Here is a 23,417-nt window from a genome sequence, read left to right as displayed (position 1 = left end):
TCCCTGCGTCCCGCTCCGGTTAACAACATGGCTGCCGCGCGCTGGACTAGCTGGAGCTTCCGGGCCGTCTTCAAGGGCAGCCCCACGTAGAGAGCGTTGCAGTAGTCAAGGCGGGATGTGACCAAAGCGTGTACCACCGTGGCCAAGTCAGACTTCCCAAGATACGGGCGCAGCTGGCGCACAAGCCGAAGCTGTGCAAATGCTCCCCTGGTCACCGCTGAAACCTGGGGATCCAGGCTCAACGATGAGTCCAGGGTCACACCCAAGCTGCGAACCTGCGCCTTCAAGGGGAGTGCGACCCCGTCCAGCACAGGCTGTAACCCTATACCCTGCTCGGCCTTGCGACTGACCAGGAGTACCTCTGTCTTGTCTGGATTTAATTTCAGTTTGTTCGCCCTCATCCAGACCGTCACAGCGGCCAGGCACCGGTTCAGGACTTCGACAGCCTCCTTAGTAGCAGGTGGAAAGGAGTGACAGAGTTGGACGTCATCTGCGTACAGGTGACACCGCACCCCGAAACTCCGGATGATCTCGCCCAGCGGCTTCATGTAGATGTTAAACAGCATGGGGGACAGTATGGAGCCCTGAGGAACACCACAGGTCAAAGGCTGTGATGTTGAACAGGAGTCCCCCAATAACACCTTCTGGGTACGACCCTCCAGAAATGACTGGAGCCACCGCAAAGCGGTGCCCCCAAGGCCCATCTCTGCAAGGCGTCCCAGAAGAATACCGTGGTCGATGGTATCGAAGGCCGCTGAGAGGTCCAGGAGCACCAACAGGGACACACTCCCCCTGTCTAGCTCCCGGCAGAGATCATCCACTAAGGCGACCAAGACCGTCTCAGTACCATGTCCCGGTCTGAAACCAGACTGTGCCGGATCCAGATAATCCGTGTCTCTCAAGAATACCTGGAGTTGTGAGGCCACCACGCTTTCCATGACTTTGCCCAAGAAGGGAAGATTGGAAACAGGCCGAAAGTTGTCAAATTTAGTGGGATCCAATGATGGTTTCTTCAACAGCGGCTTTATAATAGCCTGTTTTAGGCTCGCTGGAATCGTGCCTTCCCGAAGGGAGGCATTAACCACCACCGTTACCCACTCAGCCAATCCCCCTCTGGCCTCTTTCAGAAGCCAGGATGGGCAGGGGTCTAGGATGGACGTGGTAGGCCTCATTCCTCCAAGTATCTTGTCCACATCCTCGGGTTTCACAAACTGAAAAGAATCCATCAAAATAGGACAAGCAGGTGCTTGTGTCACATCCACAGAGACTGCATTTAAAGTGGCGTCCAGCCCAGAACGGATCAAAGCGACTTTGTCTGCAAAGAACCGAGCAAATGCTTCACAGCGCGTGGCCGAGTTGTCAGGGCTCCCACCTGAGGTAGGGGGAGTTAAAAGACCTCTGACAACCCGAAACAACTCCGCCGGACGGTTTTTTGCAGACGCAATAGTGGCCGCAAAGAAAGTTTTCTTTGCGGCTTTTATTGCCGCGGCATATGCCCTTAAAAAGGACACAAACCGTGCTCGATTTGGCTCGCTTGGGTCCGAGCGCCACACGCTCTCTATTTCCCTCTTCCTTCGCTTCATCGCTGCCAGCTCCTCAGTGAACCAAGGAGCTGGTTTAGCTCGGTTACTTGAGAGGGGACGTTCCGGAGCGATCCTGTCAATTGCCCTGGTCATCTCCCCATTCCAGAGAGCGACCAAGGCTTCGACATGGTCACCTACCGAGGTGGCGGGAAAATCCCCAAGAGCCGTCAGGAATCCGTTATCTATTATTATTATCATTGTTGTTGTTGTTGTTAGACTCATAGAGTTGGAAGGGGACCCCAAAGGCCATCCAGTCCAACCCCCCTCTGCCAAGCAGTTTATATATATATATATATATATATATATATATATATATATATATATAATGTTAAATATTAAATATTACATACTAAATAACACACAATATATATTATAATATCATTACATGGAAAATAAACACACTTTGCATTTATTATTCTTACCTGTTCTGGGCTTTATTGCTATATAATGTATATTATATAATATATATTATATATTATATAACATGTAATATATATATATATATTATTAAATGGAAAATAAACACACTGTTTGCATTTATTATTATTATTATTATTATTATCTGTTCTGGGCTTTATTAATATATTACTATTACCTACAAGAAGCACTGCCTGAACATCAAGCAAAAAGTGGGCGCTAGAAACAACATCATACGAAAGCTGACTGGCACAACCTGGGGATCACAACCAGACACAGTGAAGACATCTGCCCTTGCGCTATGCTACTCTGCTGCTGAGTATGCATGCCCAGTGTGGAACACATCTCACCACACTAAAACAGTGGATGTGGCTCTTAATGAGACATGCCGCATTATCACAGGGTGTCTGCGCCCTACACCACGGGAGAAATTACACTGCTTAGCCGGTATTGCACCACCTGACATCTGCCAGGAAGTAGCAGCCAATAATGAAAGGACCAAGGCAGAGACATCTCCAGCTCATCCCCTGTTTGGGTATCAGCCAGCACGTCAACAACTTAAATCAAGACATAGTTTTCTTAGATCTACAGAGACACTCGCTGGAACACCCCAGCAAGCAAGAGTCCAAAAGTGGCAGGCCCAAACCCAGCACCTCAATCCATGGGTGATACCAGATGAGAGACTCCCCCCTGGGCACTCAGAAGACTGGGCGACTTGGAAGGCGCTGAACAGACTGCGCTCTGGCACCATGAGATGCAGAGCCAACCTTCAGAAATGGGGCTACAGGGTGGAATCCTCGGCATGCGAGTGTGGAGAAGAACAAACCACTGACCACCTGCTGCAATGCACCCTGAGCCCTGCCACATGCACGATGGAGGACCTTCTTGCGGCAACCCCAGAGGCACTGCAAGTGGCCAGATACTGGTCAAAGGACATTTAACCAACTACCAAATTTGCAAAATCTGTGGGTTTCTTTTTCTTTTTAATCTGTGTGTTTGTTTTGCTCTGTTAGAATTGTAACACAATGGTATGGTTGCTGATGACACAAATAAATAAATAAATAAATGGAAAATAAACACACTGTTTGCATTTATTATTATCATTATCATTATCTGTTCTGGGCTTTATTGGCAACCATCTTTGAGAGTTCTTGGAGAACGGGAGAAGTTCCAGCAGATTGGAGGAGGGCCAATGTGGTCCCAATCTTCAAGAAGGGAAAAAAGGATGACCCAAACAACTACCGTCCGGTCAGCCTCACGTCGATACCGGGCAAGATTCTGGAAAAGATTGTTAAGGAAGCGGTCTGCAAACACTTAGAAACAAATGCAGTCATCGCTAATAGTCAACATGGATTTATCAAAAACAAGTCATGCCAGACTAATCTGATCTCTTTCTTCGATAGAGCTACAAGCTGGGTAGATGCGGGGAATGCCGTGGATGTAGCGTACCTGGATTTCAGTAAGGCCTTCTTTGACAAGGTCCCCCATGACCTTCTGGCAAGGAAACTAGTCCAATGTGGGCTAGGCAAAACTACAGTGAGGTGGATCTGTAATTGGTTAAGTGGACGAACACAGAGAGTGCTCACTAATGCTTCCTCTTCATCTTGGAAAGAAGTGACGAGCGGAGTGCCGCAGGGTTCCGTCCTGGGCCCGGTCCTGTTCAACATCTTGATTAATGACTTAGATGAAGGGCTAGAAGGCATGATCATCAAGTTTGCAGACGACACCAAATTGGGAGGGATAGCCAATAGTCCAGAGGACAGGAGCAGGATTCAAAACGATCTTGACAGATTAGAGAGATGGGCCAAAACTAACAAAATGAAGTTCAACAGGGACAAATGCAAGATGCTCCACTTTGGCAGAAAAAATGAAATGCAAAGATACAGAAAGGGGGACGCCTGGCTCGAGAGCAGTACGTGTGAAAAAGATCTTGGAGTCCTCGTGGACAACAAGTTAAACATGAGCCAGGAATGTGATGTGGCGGCAAAAAAAGCCAATGGGATTTTGGCCTGCATCAATAGGAGCCTAGTGTCTAGATCTAAGGAAGTCATGCTACCCCTCTATTCTGCTTTGGTTAGACCACATCTGGAATATTGTGTCCAATTCTGGGCACCACAATTCAAGAGAGATATTGACAAGCTGGAATGTGTCCAGAGGAGGGCGACTAAAATGATCAAGGGTCTGGAGAACAAGCCCTATGAGGAGCGGCTTAGGGAACTGGGCATGTTTAGCCTGAAGAAGAGAAGGCTGAGAGGAGATATGAATGCCATGTATAAATATGTGAGAGGAAGCCACAGGGAGGAGGGAGCAAGCTTGTTTTCTGCTTCCTTGGAGACTAGGACGCAATGGAACAATGGCTTCAAACTACAAGAGAGGAGATTCCATCTGAACATTAGGAAGAACTTCCTGACTGTGAGAGCCGTTCAGCAGTGGAACTCTCTGCTTCGGAGTGTGGTGGAGGCTCCTTCTTTGGAAGCTTTTAAGCAGAGGCTGGATGGCCATTTGTCAGGGGTGATTTGAATGCAATATTCCTGCTTCTTGGCAGAATGGGGTTGGACTGGATGGCCCATGATGTCTCTTCCAACTCTTTGATTCTATGATTCTATGATTCTATATATATATATATATATATATATATATATATATTACATGGAAAGTAAACACACTGTTTGCATTTATTATTATTATTATTATCTGTTCTGAGCTTTATTACTATATAATGTATATTATATATATTATATTATATTACATAATTTAATATATATTATATATTATATAACATATATATATTATTACATGGAAAGCAAATACACTATTTGCATTTATTATTATTATTATTACCTTTTCTGGGTTTTATATATTATTATATAATATAATATTATATATATATATATATATATATATATGATTTTATATATATTATATAACTTATGATATATAATATAGTATTATTATTGTTATATGGAAAGCAAACACGCTATTTGCATTTATTATTATTATTATTATCTGTGCTGGGTTTTATATTATATTATTTTTTATATATATATATATAGAGAGAGAGAGAGAGAGTGTGTCATCAGCAACCAGACATTTGTATTACATTTTTAACAAAAACAAACAAACAAACAGACAAACACAGATTTTGCAAGCTTGGTAGTTGATTAAATGTGTATCTATACTTTTATATATATTATATGTTATATTATATATAACATACATAACATATAACATGTATTATTATATATGTTTTTTATTGTTACATGGAAAACAATCACTATTTGCATTTATTATTATTATTATTATTATTATTATTATTATTATTATTATTATCATCATCTGTTCTGGGCTTAGAGGGGAGTGGCTCCGCCCACTGGCAGGGGATTGGCTGCCACACAAGGGCTTCTGTGACGTCACGGGAGGGGCGGGGCATCGTGGGGACCGAGGCGCCCCCTTTTGGCCAAAGAAAGACAAAGCGCCGCCCCGAAAAAGGTGAGTTTCCCCGGCGTTGAAGGCTTAGCTGCGCAGGGTAGTCCTCTGCCGCCGCCCAGTGGCCTCCCGCCGGTACTGCAATGGCGAAGGCAGAGGAGGATTCCTCCCAAAACTGGAATTATTGGGGAAATCCGAACCACCGGTTTCGTTTCTTTCTGGCAGCAGAGCCTGGAGGGTCGGAAATGAAAGCGAAAGGCGGAGGAGCCCCGCCAAAGTCAGCCATGGAAGGGAAGGAGGAGGAAGGAGGGGAAGAAGGGGCGACGCGGGCCTGCAAAAACTGGTAAAGAGTTGGCCATCTGTCGGGAGGGATCGAATGGTGCCTTCCTTTATGGGGCTGGACTGGGTGGCCTTCAGGGGTGTCTTGGTTATTCATTTATTGTTATATATAATAATACAAATATGATTTCTTTATGTATTATTATTTAAATTCTAGTATGATATGTCTCCATAATCAGAGGCTGGGTGGCCATCTGTCGGGAGGGATCGAATGGTGCCTTAATTTATTGGGATGGCCTTCAGGGGTGCCTTGGTTATTCATTTATTATTATACATAATAATATAAATGTGATTTATTTATGTTTTATTATTTAAATTCCAGCATCCTATAGCTTTATAATCATAGGCTGGGTGGCCATCTGTCTGGGGGGATCGAATGGTGCCTTAATTTATTGGGTTGGACTGGATGGCCTTCAAGGGTGCCTTGGTTACTCTATCATTATATATAATAATATAAATATGATTTATTTATGTATTATTTAAACTCCAGCTTGCTATGGCTTTATAATCAGAGGCTGGGTGGCCATCTGTCGGGAGGCATCGAATGGTGCCCTCCTTTATGGTGCTGGACTGGATGCCCTTCAGGGGTGCCTTGGCTATTCATTTATTATTATTATATATAATAATATATGATTTATTTGTGTATTATTTTTTAAACTCCAACATCCTATGGATTTATAATCAGAGGCTGGGTGTCCATCTGTCTGGGGGGATCGAATGGTGCCTTTATGGAGCTGGTATGGATGGCCTTCAAGGGTGCTTTGGTTATTCATTTCTTATTATATATAATAATATAAATATGATTTATTTATGTCTTGTTATTTAAACTCCAGCTTGCTATGGCTTTATAATCAGAGGCTGGGTGGCCATCTGTCTGGGGGGACTGGATGAACTGGATGGCCTTTAGAGGTGCCTTGGTTATTCATTTCTTATTATATGTTACTAGCTGTGCCGTGCCACGCGTTGCTGTGGCCTATAGTAAAACTTATCAAAGTTGAGGTAGATATCTGGACTATTATGAAAGAGAGGTCCTTACCTATTCCTTCCCCCTTTTCCTCCCCCTTTCTCTCCTTTCTTCCTTCTCTACCTCTTTCTTTCTTTCACTACTTGGTTTCATCCTTCTCTCTTTCCTTCATTCCCTCTCCCTTCCTTCCTTTGCCTTTCTTCCCTCCCTGTTTGCTTCCTTCTTTCTCTTTTTATTTCCTTTTATTTCACCACCATCATAACAATAACAATCATGCAATGCATTGCCTCTGGGACCTGACACCTCTCCCATTCCCCCTAAAAGGGTCTCAGAGGAAGAATAATAGCATCATCATAATCATAGAAATAACAACCTTTACCCGCCACGTGTTGCTGTGGCCAACCTTCCCTCTTTCTCTCCTTCTTTCCCTCCTTCCTTCCTTCCTTTCCTCCCATCTTTCCTTCTCCTCTTCCTTCTCTATCTCTTTCCTTCCTTCCCCCTTTTTCTTTCTCTTCTGGTCTCTTTTCTTCCTTCTCTCTTTCCTTCTTTCCTTCCCTCCCTCTTTCTCTACATCTTTCCCCTTCCTTCACTCCCTCTTTTCTTCCTTCATTCCCTTTTTTCTTTCTTTCTCTCCTTCCTTCCCCCTTTTTCTTTCCCTCCCTCTGTCTCTCATTTCTTCCTTCTCTACCTCTTTCCTTCCTTCCCCCCTTTTCTTTCTCTTCTGCTGTCTCTCTTTCCTTTCCTTCCATCTTTACTTTTTTTTCCATTTCTTCTTCCTTCTTTTTCTAACTTTCCTTCCTTCCCCCTTTTTCTTTACCTCCCTTTCTCTTTCTTCCTTCTTTCCTTCCTTCCTGTCTTTCCTGGATTTTGACAGGGCGGGAAGGGGCGGGGTGGGGTTTGGAGGTGGCCTGAAGTAAAAGGAGGTAAGATTGGGGCAGGGGAGTGATGGAGCATGGGGTTGTGTGTGTATGTGCGGCGGCAGGGGAAGTGATGGAGCGTGGGGTTGCGTTTGTATGTGCGGTGGCAGGGGGAGTGGGGTTGTGTGTGTGCATTGGCCCGAAGGCTGTGTGCGGGCGCCAGGGAACTTGCGGCTCGGCGCCAATGCGCATGCTCAGTTGTTTTGCCGTTTTGTGAGTGTGTTGTTGTGTTGTTTTTCATTTTGAGTAGATATGTTTGTACCTTGTGGGTTGTGTTATGGGCATGGGAATTTTGGTTAAGTTTCGTTGAGTTTTTTTTTTTAGTTTTGTTGTATTGCCATTTTGTGAGTGTGTTGTTGTGTTGTTTTTCATTTTGAGTAGATATGTTTGTACCTTGTGGGTTGTGTTATGGGCATGGGAATTTTGGTTAAGTTTTGTTGGGGTTTTTTAGAGTTTTGCTGTCCTGTTGAACCAACCTAACAGATTTATATATATAGATATCTATCTATCTATATATATAAATGCTCTGTGCATAATGAGTGCCTTAAAAACAAAAGCACCAATGAACGAAATCACACCAAATTTGGCAACAAAATATCTCACATCACTCAAAAATTATGAGTTTGTCATTTGGGAGTTGTAGTTACTGGGATTTATAGTTCACCTATAATCAAAGAGCATTCTGAACTCCACCAACTGTTGTGCCTCAGAATAGATTCACCTTGCTTTCTCTGACAAAACCAGCCAATCTTGAGAGGTAGGAAGTTTATTGAAACAATCAGAGTAAAAGCAGTAAAAAATTCAGTGGTCACAAGGTAGAAAGTCCAATATAATCCTTTGGAGTTTAAGCAGAAGACATGAAGCAAAACAAGAAGCCCAAACCAGGAAGCAGCTTAAGGTTACATGAAGCAGGCCGTTGCTAAATCCCTAGCCCCCGAACTAGGCTACTGCAAGCCATATTGCAACGTTGAAACTAACACAGGATCAATGTCCAGGCAGATTACTTATACGTTACACATCAAAACAGCAAACATCAAACAAGCCTTAACGAGCAGTTTTCCCACAGATGAGGTCAACATTTCTCTGCCAGCCGCGCACTCCTTCGCACCACCTGTCCTGCGCGGCCTTGCATCCCAACAACCGGCTGACCTTGCTTCCCAGCAACTGTCTTATCACCCACATTCCGATCTTGTGAAAACATTGAAGACACAGACCTGTCTCTAAATTCATGGGAAGAAAGCTGAGAGCCCACATCTGCACTATTCTCAATCCCATGGTGCTGAACCACAACACCAACAATGTAGTTGAGCCAGTCTTCCCACACAGAACTCCCATGACCAACAGAAAAAACCTGGAAGGGTTTGATGGGCATTGACCTTGAGTTTAGGAGTTGTAGTTCACCTATATTCATAGAGCACTCTGAACTCAAACAAGAATGGATCTGGACCAAACTTGGCATGGATACTCAATATGCCCAAATGTAAACACTGATGGAGTTTGGGGGAAATAGACCTTGACATTTGGGAGTTGTAGTTGCTGGGATTTATAGTTCACTTACAATCAAAGAGCATTCTGAACCCTACCAACGATGGAATTGAACCAAACTTGGCAGACAGAACTCCCATGACCAACATAAAATACTGGAAGGGTTTGGTGGGCAGTGTCCTTTGGTTTTGGAGTTGTAGTTCACCTACATCCATAGATCACTGTGGACTCAAACAATGATGGATCTGGACCAAACTCTACACGAAGACTTAATATGCCCAATTGTGAACACTGGTGGAGTTTGGGGGAAATAGACCTTGACATTTGGGAGTTGTCGTTGCTGGGATTTATAGTTCAACTACAATCACAGAGCATTCTGAACCCCACCAATGACAGAATTGGGCCAAACCTCCCACACAGAACCCCCATGTGGGCCACAGCAACGCGTGGCAGGGGATGGCTAGTATAATAATACAAATATGATTTATTTATGTATTATTATTTAAACTCCAGTATGATATGCCTCTATAATCAGAGGCTGGGTGGCCATCTGTCAGGGGGGATCAAATGGTGCCCTCCTTTATGGGGCTGGACTGTATGGCCTTCAGGGGTGCCTTGGTTATTAATTTATTATTATATATAATAATACAAATATGACATATTTATGTATTATTTAAACTCCAGCACGCTATGGCTTTATAATCTAATAATAGCAATAATAATGTGATATCAATAATTCCATCTCCCTATTTGACCGAAAGGGGTTGGACTGGGTGGCCTTTGGAGGTCCCAAGTCTATGTTGTTGATGATGATGATGATGATGATGTAATGACCATAATTCCCTCTCTCTCTCTGACCCCCAGCGGCCGGGAGGTGTCGGCCCCCAACCTGGCCCTGCACGAGGCCCACTGCCTGCGCTTCCTGTCCGTCTGCCCCGAGTGCGAGGAGACCGTGGCCCTGAGAGACATGGAGGGCCACTTGGCCAGGGCCCACAGCCAGGCAAGGGCCAATGGGATTGGGAGAGGGGCGGGGCTTGGCACCGGGGATCCCCAGTGGGAAGGGGTCTTGGGGTCTCCTCCTGTTGACATCCACCCTTTCTCCAGGTCCGATGCCCTCTCTGCCATCAGGCCATGCAGCAGTTCCGGATGGAGCACCATCAGGTGAGGAGCGGGGTCATCATCATAATAATACATAGTTGTGCCATAAGGGAAGGCACCATCCGATCCCTCCCAACAGATAGCCATCCAGCTAAAGACAAATGGTCATAGATATGATTAATATATATATATAGATAGGAGGGGGGTCATAATAATAATTGTGCCATAAGTGAAGGCACCATCCAATCCCTCCTGACAGATAGCCATCCAGCCAAAGACGAATGGTCATAGATATGATTAATATATAGAGAGAGAGTGGGGGGGGGAGGGGGTAATAATAATAGTGCCATAAGGGAAGGCATCATCCAATTCCTCACAACAGATGGCCATCCAGCCAAAGATGAATGGTCATAAATATCATATATATATATACACACATATACACATACATACATACATATATATAGAGAGAGAGAGTAGGGGGCATAATAATAGATTCATAAGGGAAGGCATCATCTGATTCCTCCCAACAGATGGCCATCCAGCCAAAGATGAATGGTCATAGATATCATTCAGATATATATATAGAGAGAGAGAGAAAGAGAAAGAGAGATGAAGAGAGAGGAGGGGGTCATAATAATAATAATAATAATTGTGCCCTAGAGGAAGGCACCATCCGATCCCTCCCAACAGATGGCCATCCAGCCAAAGACAAATGGTCATAGATAGGATTAATATATATATAGAGAGAGGGGGGTCATAATAATAATAATAATAGTGCCCTAAGGGAAGGCACCATCTGATTCCTCCCAACAGATGGCCATCCAAATAAGACGGTCATAGATATGATTTTTATATATATATATAGAGAGAGAGAGAGAGAGAGGAGGCAATAATAATAATAATAACAACAACAACAACAACAACAATTCTAGAGCTGGAAGGGACCCCAAAGGCCATCCAGTCCAACCCCCTTACTCCATAAGGGAAAACACCATCCAATCCCTCTTAACAGATGGCCATCGAACCTCTTAATAATAATAATAATAATAATTTAATTCTAGACCTGGAAGGGACCCGAAAGACCATCCAGTCCAACCCCCTTACTCCATAAGGGAAACTGCCATCCAATCCCTCCCAACAGATGGCCATCCAACCTCTTAATAATAATAATAATAGTAATAATAGTAATAGTAATAGTAATAATAATTTAATTCTAGAGCTGGAAGGGACCCCAAAGGCCATCCAGTCCAACCGCCTTACTCCATAAGGGAAAATACCATCCAGTCCCTTCTAACAGATGGCCATCCAGCCTCATAATAATAATAATAATAATTTAATTCTAGAGCTGGAAGGGACTCCAAAGGCCATCCAGTCCAACCCCCTTGCTCCATAAGGGAAAATACCATCCAATCCCTTCCAACAGATGGCCATCCAACCTCAATAATAATAATAATAATAATAATTTAATTCTAGAGCTGGAAGGGACCCCAAAGGCCATCCAGTCCAACCTCCTTCTGCCATATAACCCCAAACTCATCCAGCCTCAGTAATAGTCATAAAATCCTAGACTTGAAGGAGACCCCAACGGCCATCAAGTCTGTGTTTATTTAATAACAACAGAATCCTAGAGTTGGAGTGGACCCCAAAGACCATCCAGTCCAACCCCATTCTGCCAGGAAGGAAGACACCATATGATCCCTCCTGCCAGATGGCCACCCAGCCTCATAATAATAATACTGTCCCCCTCTCCCCTCGTTTTCCCCGCAGGCGGAGCAGTGCACGGAGCGCCCGTCCACCTGCGCTTTCTGCAACCTGGGGCTGCCCTTCCGCCGGCTGGAGGCGCACCAGGAGGCCTGTGGCAGCCGCACCGAGCGCTGCTGGGACTGCGGGCAGTACGTTCTGCTGCGGGCCCTGGACCGTCACGGCTGGGAATGCCCTGGCAGCGGTGGACAGAGAGCAGGTGAGAGGAGCATGGCCGGTCACTCCGGACAATGACCCCCTCCTTGTGTCCCTTATGCCAACGCCACTCTCTCTCCTTTCCCACAGAAGCCAAGACGGTCCTCTGCCCGCAGTGCCATCGCCGGATCCCCAAGGAAGAACACCTCCAACACCTGGTAGGAAGGAAAGAAGGAATGGGATGGTCCTTCCTTAAGACTGAGTTTCCTTAAATCCAACCTCTTAAGAATAATAATAATAATAATTTTTATTTATTTATTTATTTACAGTATTTGTATACCGCTTTTCTCACCCCGAGGGGACTCAAATAATATTAATTATTAATTAATTATTATTAATATTAATTATTATTAATATTAATTATATTAATTAATAATATAATTAATATAATTATTTATTATTATTGTTATTATTATTATATATCACGCAGTCCTAGACGCTTGAGAAATGTTCGACTTGTGATTTTGTGATATCAAATCCAGCATAGAGATCTCGTTTGCTGTGACATACTGTGTTTTTGGGTCAGTAAAATAATAATAATAATAATAATAATAATAACAACAACAACAACTTGGGAAGTGTCCTATGTGTGACCCAATACAAGAGCCAGCAGAGTGTCTGCTGTGAACTCATCTTATTGTGTTTCAAATAATAACCTCTGCGTCCCCTTTGGGGTGAGAAGGGCAGCATATAAATGTCGTAAATAAATAAAATAAATAAAACAGAACAGGCATTCAGGAAATGACGGGGGGGAAAGGGATTTCCTCGGCCTCGCTTGATTCTATCCATCTGCTTCTCATTGAGGACTACAGGCATGAGCGGCATGGGGTTGAATTCCGACAGGTTTGACCCGCACCCCAACCCTCTTCTTCCCCCAGGACCAATGCTGCCCCCTCCCTCGGCTCCTGGGGAGCCTCAGCACCGAGGAGGCCGTTGTCCGCCCCAAAAAGAAGGAGAAGGAACCCCCCTCGCGACTGGGGAGGCCCTCCTTCAAGCCCCCCAAGAGTAGAAGGGCCCACGGATCACTGGCCTTCACCCCGACAGTGCAATCCCCCCTCGAAGCGGAGGATGTTGAGGACGCCTACGACCACTTGGCCAGCTGCTCCCGCTGCAACATCCTTCTCCCCGGCCCCACTTTGAGGAAGCATCAGGTAATTATTGGACACGGAAATGGCTTGAAGTGTCATCGGGTTAGAAGAGAAAACACACAACACTGACTGGGTAGGCGTGCAAATTCCTCCTCAAGTTGCGTAACGGGACAGACTGTCTCCAAGGCAAGCTGTTAGTTCCGATCCCCGAAACACTGCAGAGTCTTGGTTACAGTTAGCAGAGATTTCATAGCATAGCCTCGGATCTTGTTTAGTAGCTCACCGCCTCTAATAAGCACACTGTCCCAAAGGCAAGCAATTAGTTCCAATTCCCAAAACACTGCAGAGTCTTGGTTACAGTTAGCAAAGATTTCATAGCACATTCCCTGATCTCATTCACAGCATCTAAGAAGCATACCGTCCCAAAGGCAAGCAATTCGTTCCGATCCCCAAAACACACTGCAGAGTCTTGGTCACAGTTAGCAGAGTTTTCATAGCACAGCCTCTGATCTTGTTTAGTAGTTCGCCGCCTCTAATAAGTACAATGTCCCGAAGACGAGTTAGTTCCAATCCCCAAAACACTGCAGAGTCTTGGTTACAGTTAGCAGAGATTTCATAGCACAACCTCTGATCTCATTCATAGCTTCTAATGAGTACACTGTTCCAATGGCAAGCAGTTAGTTCCAATCCAAAACACACTGCAGAGTCTTGGTTACAGTTAGCAGAGATTTCATAGCACAGCCTCTGATCTTGTTTAGTAGCTCACCACCTCTAATAAGCACACTGTCCCGAAGGCAAGGAGTTAGTTCCTATCCTCAAAACACTGCAGAGTCTTGGTTACAGTTAGCAGAGATTTCTTAGAACAGCCTCTAACTTGTTTAGTAGCTCATCGCCTCTAATAAGCACTCTATCCCAAAAGCAGTCATTTCCAATCCCCGAAACACTGCAGAGTCTTGGTTACAGTTAGCAGAGATTTCATTTCACAGCATTCCTATCTTAACACAGCAGTCTTCGACCGGGATCCACTCTCCATTCACGCCTGCCTTTCCTGTCTCCCTTTTAGAGGAAGTGCCAGGGGCAGGCGCTGCGGAGAAGTCCCCGCTTCTTGGGCAAAGAAGGTAATAATGGCCGCCATCTTTCTCCCCTTCATCCTTCCCCGTCTTCCCATCCCGAATAGGAGTGATCTTTTTCTCGTCTTTGTCTTGCAGAGGTGCCGAGCCCCTCAGAAGAGAAGAGCTTGCAGTGAAACACACACACACACCCCGTCCCCTGCAAAGAATGACTTTTCCAATACCCATTCAGACTAACCCTTGGTGCCTTGTGTCCACCGTTATCTGCCCGATGGAGAATAAAAGGAGTACCATTTGCACCCAAGGCTGAATGTGGGTGATCCTTGCGGGACTCGAGGGTAGCGGGAGAGCTGAGCATGGCGCAACCAGGTCATTGAGCCCCAAAATGTGAGCATTAGATTCGAGGAAATATGGGTATCATTGATGATGATAATAATATTATCGCCAGGGCTCCTTGGTGTTGCTCAAGATTGAAGGAGACTCTCGAGCACTGCAATACTTTTATTATTCAAGAAAATGCTGCACTCGCAGAGCTCAGATGTTGTCAGTGTCAATGTTGACTTCTGTGGCATTGCAGAGGGATTGGCTGGTGCCTTTTGCTAAAAGGGCACTTTGGTTTTCTCGATGTTCGGTGAGAGTCCAAGCTTTTTGCAAGCTTCTGCCAATGTGTTTTGCGTGATTGTAGGCCTTCTGAATGAGCACTGGCTACGTTATCATCAGCGTACTGGAGTACACAGATGTTGTGGCCTTGGTTTTGTCTTTCAGTCAGCTGAAGTTAAATAGCTTGCTATTTGTTTAATGATCAGGACATTCGTAGGGAGGCGAAGATGCTTGTTTACAAAACGACTAGCTGTAACCAGCCATGTGTTGCTGTGGCCCTGCACGGTGGGGTAAGAAAAAAAAAAGAAAGAGCTGGTTTCTTTCCCTCTGCTTTCCCCTTTTTGAGAATGACGAGGACGTGGCTTCTTTCCGTGTTATTGTTTCGAAGGGATAGGCCAGAGGCCTCACCCAGGAAGTGACCCCCAACACCCCCTCCTCCCTATTATTATTGTTGTTGTAGTTGTTAGTGGGTGGGTGAGCCTCCAAAGACCCCCCCCCCTTGTTTATAAAGCTATTGTCCTCCCATCTCTGTTGTGTGAAACGTGGACCGTCTACAAACATCACTCTCGACTTCTGGAATGATTCCATCAGCATTGCCTCTGGGAAATCCTTCAAATCTCTTGGGAAGAGAGGTGGACAAGTGTCAGTGTAGCAAAGACCACCAGCATTGAAGTCATGATCATCCACCATCAACTACTCTGGACCGAATGCCATATTGTCCAAATGCCCAAAGATCACCCTCTCCCAAAGCAGTTACTTTACTCTCAGCTCAAGAATGGAAAACGGAATGTTTGTGGACAGGAAAAGAGATCAAAAGATGGGCTTCAAATAACAAAGCCAGCAGGTCTGATGGGATCCCTGCTGAAATCTTTAAAGAGAGAACAGTTACTTTACCTTTGTGGACAGAAAAAAGAGATTCAAAGATGGGCTTCAAATAACAAAGCCAGCGGGTCTGATGGGATCCCCGCTAAAATCCTTAAAGAGGATGGACCTGGGAGAACAGTTACTTTACTCTCAGCTCAAGAATGGAAAAGGAATGTTGATTGACAGGAAAAGAGATTGAAATATGGACTTCAAATAACAAAGCCAGCGGGTCTGATGGGATCCCCGCTAAAATCCTTAAAGAGGATGGACCTGGGAGAACATTTACTTCACTCTCAGCTCAAAAATGGAAAAAGGAATGTTGATTGACAGCAAAAGAGATTGAAATATGGGCTTCAAATAACAAAGCCAGCGGGGTTGATGGGATCCCTGCTGAAATCTTTAAAGAAGATGGACTTGGGAGAACAGTTACTTTACTCTCAGCTCAAGAATGGAAAATGGAATGTTGATTGACAGGAAAAGAGATTGAAATATGGTCTTCAAATAACAAAGCCAGCGGGGTTGATGGGATCCCTGCTGAAATCTTTGAAAAGGATGGACCCGGGAGAAGCATGTCAAGAGGAAGAAGGCGTGTCAAACCAACCCTTGAGACTACCTTCTACTTGGAAATCAATGTCCTCACTGTGGAACAACATGGGGATCAATAATAGGCCTCTATAGTCACCTACGGAGCCACCGGCAAGACTCTACGCTTGGAAGGCAATCGGACTCGGACACAAGGGATCGCCGATTATTATGACTTTTATTCTTCTCTATCAACCAATCTGACCAATGGAGAAAGGGAGGTTCGTGAGGTCAGAAATCGTTGATGGTGATGGACTCCCGCATCTGCAGGCAGAGGACCTCGTCGATGTAGATGGAGTTGGCCTTGACCTGGATCTCCTCCTCGAGGGACAGCTGCCGCCGGAGGAGACCCTTTAGCTCCCGCTCAGCCTGCGCCAGCGCCTCCTGCAACCTGCGTTGTGCACAAACGGGAGGGAGCATCAGTACGGGGGCTCAAAAGGGGCGACCCCCACGAAGGTCCCGCAACGGACCCACCTGCGGATGTTGCGCTCAATCTCGTTGACCTCACGCATGAGGCGCATGTGGGCCGCATCCCGGCAGAGCTCCACGTTGGGCCGGTAGGTGCGGGCCTCCAAGCGGGTCTGCGCCACCTTAGCCGGACCCTCCTTGTCCACGATGGCCTTCCGCAGGGCCGTTATGTTCTTCTCCTGCGAGCCGATCTGCTCCATCACCTTCAGGACGGGAAAGAGAAAAAACGGGGTCACAGAGGGACCCTCGAGGACCACCTATTCCAGCCCACCTTCTCCCCTGTTTGTGCCTTGTCCAGGTGCTCCTCCAGCGTGCGCTTGGCCTCCTTGGTCTCCTTGATGCGCTCCCGGAGGGCGTTGTCCGCGGCCGCCTTCTGCCTACGCCCGTCGGCGGCCACCTGGGCCAGGATGCGGTCAACCAGGACCTGCAGAGACTTGGAGTTGTTCCGCTGGCGGTCGGCCTTGTTGGCGTTGGCATCAGAGAAGTCTATCCACTCCTCGGGGCTGACCGAGCTAAAGCAAAGCGGAGGAAGAGTACAATTTGCGTATAGGTAAAGTATATTCACAATTAATTACGAAGTCAGGATGACTAGATTAAACAAATCTCAGCGCAAAGCAATCCATCTTCTGACTGCTCAACCAAGTTAAGGAACAGAGGACTAAGGTAAAAACCTAAAATGGGTTATGGGCCCAGACCGAGTTTGAGTCTATGACGAAAGGTCCTCTGCAGAGACTCACTTCTCCTCCACTTTGACCACGTTCTGAGCATAGCGGATGTCGGGCGTGTTGTTGTTGAGGGCGGCGCAGTAGGTGTCGATGTTGAGGGCGGCCTCCTTGTCGGCCAGGTCCTTTTCCACGGTGTACTTGGCTGAGCGGTTCAACCTAAAATGAGGGGGGAATATGGAAGAAGAAGAGGCATGCATTGTTCCCTTTGTTCGTTTGTGGTCAGTCCGAGTCCTGTGCGCTTCAGCGCAGCCCCTCCCTCCCTGAATGCCATGTTGTCCAGATGCCCAAAGATCACCATCTCCCAAAGCAGTTACTTTATTCTCAGCTCAAGAATGGAAAACGAAATGTTGATGGACAGGAAAAGAGATTCAAAGATGGGCTTCAAATAACAAAGCCAGCGGGTCTGATGGGATCCCTGCTGAAATCTTTAAAGAGGATGGACCTGGGAGAAACATGTCAAGAGGAAGAAGGCACGTCAAACCAACCCTTGGGACTGCCTTTCGCCTGGAAATAGATGTCCTTGCTGTGGAACAATATGGGGATCCATAATTGGTCAGTCCAAGCCCCGCATGCTTCAGCGCAGCCCCTCCCTCGCTCCCCTCCTCTCACCTGATCTGTTCCAGGACTTGTTCCCGTGTGCGATCCATCAGCGCCTCTGCCCCTTGCAGCACCTCGGCCTCCTTCTGCAGCTCCTTCTCCGCCTCGTCCCGCACCAGGTCCGGCCCCACGCGGCGCTCCCTGCCCGGAAGGAGGGGGACAATCCAGCGGGCGGGAAGGGGCCCCCAAAGGCCATCCAGCCCAACCCCTTTCCTTCAGCCTCCATGCAGGAAAGGCATCAAGACTCTCCCAACAGACGGCCACCCAACCTATCCTCCAAACCTCCAGGTATGGAGATTCCATCATCATCAGGATAGAATTACTATTACTATCTATTTATTTATTATTATTACTATTATTATTATTATTATTATTATTATACTCAGAAGGGACCCCAAGTGGCCATTAGTCCCATCCAATCTTGCCAAGCAGGAAGATGATGATGATTATTATTTTTATTATTATGTTCATGGAATGAGAAGGGGCTCCCAAGTGGCCATCTAGTCCAACCCAATCTTGTCAAGCAGGAAGATTATTATTATTATGACAAGGTGTAGTTCCAGTTCAAGATCAGTAGTTATTATTATTATTATTATTTTATTCATGGCGGGAGAAGGGACGCTGGAAAGATTATTATTATTATTATTATTATTATTATTATTATTTTCATGTTGTTCATTCGTTCAGTCATTTCCAACTCTTTGTGACCTCATGGACCAGCCCACGCCAGAGCTCCCTGTTGGCCGTCACCACCCCCATCTCCTTCAAGGTCAATCCAAAGATGCCATCCATCCATGCCAGATCTCCCTGTTGGCCGTCACCACCCCCAGCTCCTTCAAGGTCAATTCAGTCACTTCAAGGATGCCATCCATCCACACCAGAGCTCCCTGTTGGCCATCACCACCCCCAGCTCCTTCAAGGTCAATCCAGTCGCTTCAAGGATGCCATCCATTCATGCCAGAGCTCCCTGTTGTGATGTATTTTTTAAAAAAAATCACAAAGAAAGTTAATAGAACTTGGCATTATATTAAATGTCCTTTGACCAGAAGCTGGCCACTTGGGAGTGCTTCTTGTATGGCTGTGAGAAGGTCCTCCAGTGTGCATGTGGCAGGGCTCAGCCTGCATTATAGTCCGTGGTTTGCTCTTCTCCGCACTGGCATGTCGTGGACTCCACTTTGTGGCCCCATTTCTTAAGGGTTGTTGTTATTATTATTATCATCATCATTATGGAGAAGGGACTCCAAGGGCACCCAAGCAGGAAGATTTATTATTCTTATTATTTTATATTATTTATTTTATATTCTTCATATTATTATTATTATTATTATTATTATTATTATTATTATTTTCATGGAGGGAGAAGGGACCCTCCATAATGATGATGGTGATTATTATTATTATTATTATTATTATTGGACGCACCTGTTGAGGAGGCACTGCTGGGTGATGAGGAGGGGCTCCCGGATGCCCTCCATGCCTTTCCGCAGCCGGACCTCGGCATCCATCAGGGCCTCGGTCTCTTCGGCCAAGTGGTCAAGCTTCTCCCGCAGCTGCTCCCGCCAGAAACCGATCTCCTCCAGCCGCTGCTCTGGGTGGGATGGATGAGCAGGGAGTCAGTGGGACCCTCCCCATGGAACAGGCCTGGGCCAACTTGGGCCAACTTCCCTCCAGTAAGCTGTTAGGAATTGTGGGAGTTGGAGTCCAAAACACCTGGAGGGAAGGCCCGAGTTGTCCCAGGCCTGTCCTGGAAGGAAGGAAGGAAGGAAGGAAGGAAGGAAGGAAGGAAGGAAGGCTAGTTTGCAGACCGAGATCAATAAAGGTGTATGTGAGGAAAGAAGGGAAAGGAAAAGAAGGAAGGGAAAGACAGGGAAAGGGAAAGAAAAAAGGGTGAATGGAAAAGAAAGGAAAGGGAAGGAAGGGGAAGGGAAAGAAAGGAAGGAAAGGGGAGGGGAAAAGGGGAAGGAACTGAAAAGAAGTAAGGGGAAGAAAGGAAAGGGAAAGACAGGGAAAGGAAAAGAAGGGAAAGGGAAAAGGGGGAATGGAAAAGAAGGAAAGGAAAAAAAGGAAAGGGGGAAGGAATTGAAAAGAAGGGAAAGAAGGCAAGGGAGGGGAAGGGAAAAAGGAAAGAAGGAAAGGGAAAGACAGAAATGAAAAGAGAAAGGAATGGGAAAGAAAGGAAGAGGAAAGAAAGGAAGAGGAAGGAAAGAAAGGGGAAAGGGGGAAGGAATTGAAAATAAGTGGAAGAAAGGAAAGGAAAAGACAGGAAAATGAAGAGAAAGTAAAGGGAAAGAAAAGGGAAGGGGAAGGGGAAAAAGGAAAGGAGAAAAAAGAGGATGGGGAAAGGGAAAGAAAAAAGAAGGGAAAGGTAGGGAAAAGGGGGATTGAATGGAAAAGAAGGGAAAGGAAATGAAAGAAGGAAAGGGAAAGAGAGACAGGAAAGGAAAAGAAAGGAAGGGAAAGGGGGGAAAGAATTGAAAAGGGAAAATGAGAAGGGGAAGAAGGAAAGAGAAATGAAGGGGAAGGAAGAGAAAAAAGGAAGGGGAAAAGGGGGAAGGAATGGAAAATAAGAGAAAGGGAAGAAAGAGGAAGAGAAAGAAAGGAAAGGGAAAGACAGGAAAATGAAGAGAAAGTAAAGGGAAAGAAAAGGAAGGGAAGGGGGAAAGGGAAGAAGAAGGAAATAGGCAAAGGAAAGGGAGGGGAAGGGAAAGAAAGGAAAGGGGAAAGAGAAAGGATGGGAAAGGAAAAGAGAAAAGAAGGGAAAGGTAGGGAAAAGGGGGGAGGAATGGAAAAGAAGAAAGGAAATGAAAGAAGGAAAGGAAAAGGAAGGGAAAAGGGGGAAGGAATTGAAAAGAAGGGAAAGTAAAGAGAAGGGAAAGAAGGAAAGGGGAAGGAAGAGAAAAAAGGAAGGGGAAAAGGGGGAAGGAATGGAAAATAAGAGGAAGGGAAGAAAGGGAGAGAAAGAAAGGAAAGGGAAAAAAGAAAGGATGGGAAAGGAAAAGAAAAAAGAAGGGAAAGGTAGGGAGAAGGGGGATTGAATGGAAAAGAAGGGAAAGGAAATGAAAGAAGGAAAGGGAAAGACAGACAGGAAAAGAAAGGAAAGAAAAGGGGGGGAAAAGAATTGAAAAGAAGGGAAAGTAAGGGAAAGGGAAAAAAGGAAGGGGAAAGAGAAATGAAGGGGAAAAGGAGGAAGGAATGAAAAATAAGAGAAAGGGAAGAAAGAGGGAGAGAAAGAAAGGAAAGGGAAAGACAGGGAAAGATAGTAGATGGAAGAAAGAAGGCTGGATGGCCATCTGTCGGGGGTGATTTGTATGCAATATTCCTGCTTCTTGGCAGGGGGTTGGACTGGATGGCCCAAGAGGTCTCTTCCAACTCTTTGATTCTATGATTCTAAGGTGGAAGGAAGGAGGAGAGAGAAAGGAAGGAAGGAAAGACAAAAGGAAAATGGGTGACGACAAATGAGCGTGTTGGAGAAGGAAGAAAGGAAGGGAGAAGAGAAAGGAAAAGAGGGGAAAGTTAAGATAAGAATGGTAGATGGAAGAAAGTGGAAGACTGGAGGGAGGAGAGAAAGAGGAAGGAAAGAAGGAAGATGGGAAGGTGGTGTTACCGATCCTCTTGCTGGAGTCTCCCTGGGCCTTCTGGGTGCAGCGCTCCACTTCCTCCACCAGCCTCTGGCTCTCGGCCACGTTGCGCTCGGACTGGGAGCGCTGGGCCTCGGCACCGCTGCACTGGGCCTTGTGGGAGAGGCGCCACTCGGGCAGCAGGAACTTGGGGGGAGCCTCCATTAGCTTGGCCATGGCTGCTGCCAATACTGAGAGAGAGGCCTCAGAGGGAGACTCACAGTGTGTACCAAAGCAACACATGCGTTGCCATGGGGACCGGGGATGCCTCCAGGAGGCGGGGTTCCGAAGCTCGGCCCTGATTGGCCGCCGGCGAATGAATGAATGAATGAAGTGATGAATGAATGGAATGCATGAATGAGAAGGTGGGACTGAGCCCCCAGGTGTTTTGGACTCCCAATCATAGTATAATAATAATGCAATAAAATAGTATAATAATAATAACAGGGTTAAACCCCTGTGCCGGCAGGACTGAAGACCGACAGGTCGCAGGTTCAAATCCGGGGAAAGGCGGATGAGCTCCCTCTATCAGCTCCAGCTCCTCTTGCGGGGACATGAGAGAAGCCTCCCACAAGGATGATAAAAACATCAAATCATCCAGGCGTCCCCTGGGCAACATCCTTGCAGATGGTCAATTCTCTCACACCAGAAGCGACTTGCAGTTTCTCAAGTCGCTCCTGACATGACAAATAATAATAATATAAAATATAAATAATATAATAAAATAATATAAATATGAATAATGTAATAATATAAATATCAATATATCAAAAATTATAATAAAAATAATGATGTAATTTAAAATTATATAATAAAATTGTGAAAATAAAATATTAATTTTAATATAAATATTAAAAATAATATAATAACATTGTAAATTAAAATACAATATAATAATATGTGAATAAATTAGGCAGAAATTATTACTATTGTTATTAAGGCAAGTGGGATACATGGTGGAGATTATATGAAACTTATGCATCTATGATACATATATATATATGTATGTATATATATAAACCCTGGACATCCCATTCTACCACGACACAATCAAAGCCCTCCTGACAGATGACCATCCAGCTCCAGCTGCTACCAAGCTGATTCATTTCATCTATTAATAAATGCCCAACAGAGCAGCCACTAGACAAAAAGCCATTCCTTCACAGCATGACACTTTATCTTTATTTCCCATGTACAGGCCGTCCCCGAGTTACAAATATATATTGTCCTATAACAACAACAACAACAACAACAAACAGTAATAATAATAATATAATATACAGGCTGTCCCCAAGTTACAAATATTATATTAACCTATAATAAATTATTATTATTATTATTATTATTATTATTATTATTATTATTATTATACAGGCCGTTCCAAAGATAAATATTATATTATCCTATAATAACGTGCAATAATAATAATATACAGGGTGTTCCCAAGATACAAATATATTATCCTATAATAATAATACATAATAATAATAATAACAATAATACGTAATAATATTATAATATACAGGGCATTCCCAAAAGACAAATATGATATCCAATAATAATAATAATAATAATAATAATAATGTATTATTATTATTATTATTATTATTATTATTAT

General features: G+C 45.0%; 2 protein-coding genes across 2 annotated transcripts; one reads left to right on the top strand and one right to left on the bottom strand.

Moving 5' to 3' along the window:
* Positions 1-5,566: 5,566 nt before the first annotated feature.
* XAF1 (XIAP associated factor 1) lies at positions 5,567-14,650 on the top strand. The gene is made up of 8 exons (XM_067472124.1): positions 5,567-5,769; positions 9,996-10,131; positions 10,236-10,292; positions 12,000-12,192; positions 12,279-12,346; positions 13,067-13,339; positions 14,340-14,394; positions 14,485-14,650. The coding sequence occupies exons 1-8, from the start codon at positions 5,570-5,572 to the stop codon at positions 14,520-14,522; spliced, it is 1,020 nt and encodes a 339-aa protein (XP_067328225.1). The 5' UTR covers positions 5,567-5,569; the 3' UTR covers positions 14,523-14,650.
* A 1,901-nt stretch (positions 14,651-16,551) lies between these two features.
* On the bottom strand, positions 16,552-22,009 carry TEKT1 (tektin 1). The gene is made up of 7 exons (XM_060756828.2): positions 21,787-22,009; positions 19,605-19,770; positions 18,195-18,323; positions 17,598-17,741; positions 17,150-17,372; positions 16,867-17,063; positions 16,552-16,783 (listed from the first exon to the last, which is right to left on the bottom strand). Exons 1-7 carry the CDS (start codon positions 21,974-21,976, stop codon positions 16,624-16,626), a joined length of 1,209 nt encoding a protein of 402 aa, XP_060612811.2. The 5' UTR covers positions 21,977-22,009; the 3' UTR covers positions 16,552-16,623.
* Positions 22,010-23,417: the final 1,408 nt, after the last annotated feature.

Source organism: Anolis sagrei, chromosome 11, assembly GCF_037176765.1.
Source record: "Anolis sagrei isolate rAnoSag1 chromosome 11, rAnoSag1.mat, whole genome shotgun sequence".
In the NCBI taxonomy this organism is placed as follows: Eukaryota; Metazoa; Chordata; class Lepidosauria; order Squamata; family Dactyloidae; genus Anolis; species Anolis sagrei.
Note: the sequence above shows the minus strand (reverse complement) of the source record. Positions and strands in the feature narration are given on the sequence as shown.

Excerpts from the sequence above, each read along its gene's own strand:
- TEKT1 (XM_060756828.2), bottom strand. The coding sequence starts at position 21,976 with ATGGCCAAGCTAATGGAGGCTCCCCCCAAGTTCCTGCTGCCCGAGTGG. Across the intron at positions 19,771-21,786 it reads AGACTCCAGCAAGAGGATCG|AGCAGCGGCTGGAGGAGATC; the intron begins GTAACACCACCT and ends CATCCCACCCAG. Across the intron at positions 18,324-19,604 it reads CAGCAGTGCCTCCTCAACAG|GGAGCGCCGCGTGGGGCCGG; the intron begins GTGCGTCCAATA and ends CCTTCCGGGCAG.
- XAF1 (XM_067472124.1), top strand. The coding sequence starts at position 5,570 with ATGGCGAAGGCAGAGGAGGATTCCTCCCAAAACTGGAATTATTGGGGA. Across the intron at positions 10,293-11,999 it reads TCCGGATGGAGCACCATCAG|GCGGAGCAGTGCACGGAGCG; the intron begins GTGAGGAGCGGG and ends TTTTCCCCGCAG. Across the intron at positions 12,193-12,278 it reads CAGCGGTGGACAGAGAGCAG|AAGCCAAGACGGTCCTCTGC; the intron begins GTGAGAGGAGCA and ends CCTTTCCCACAG.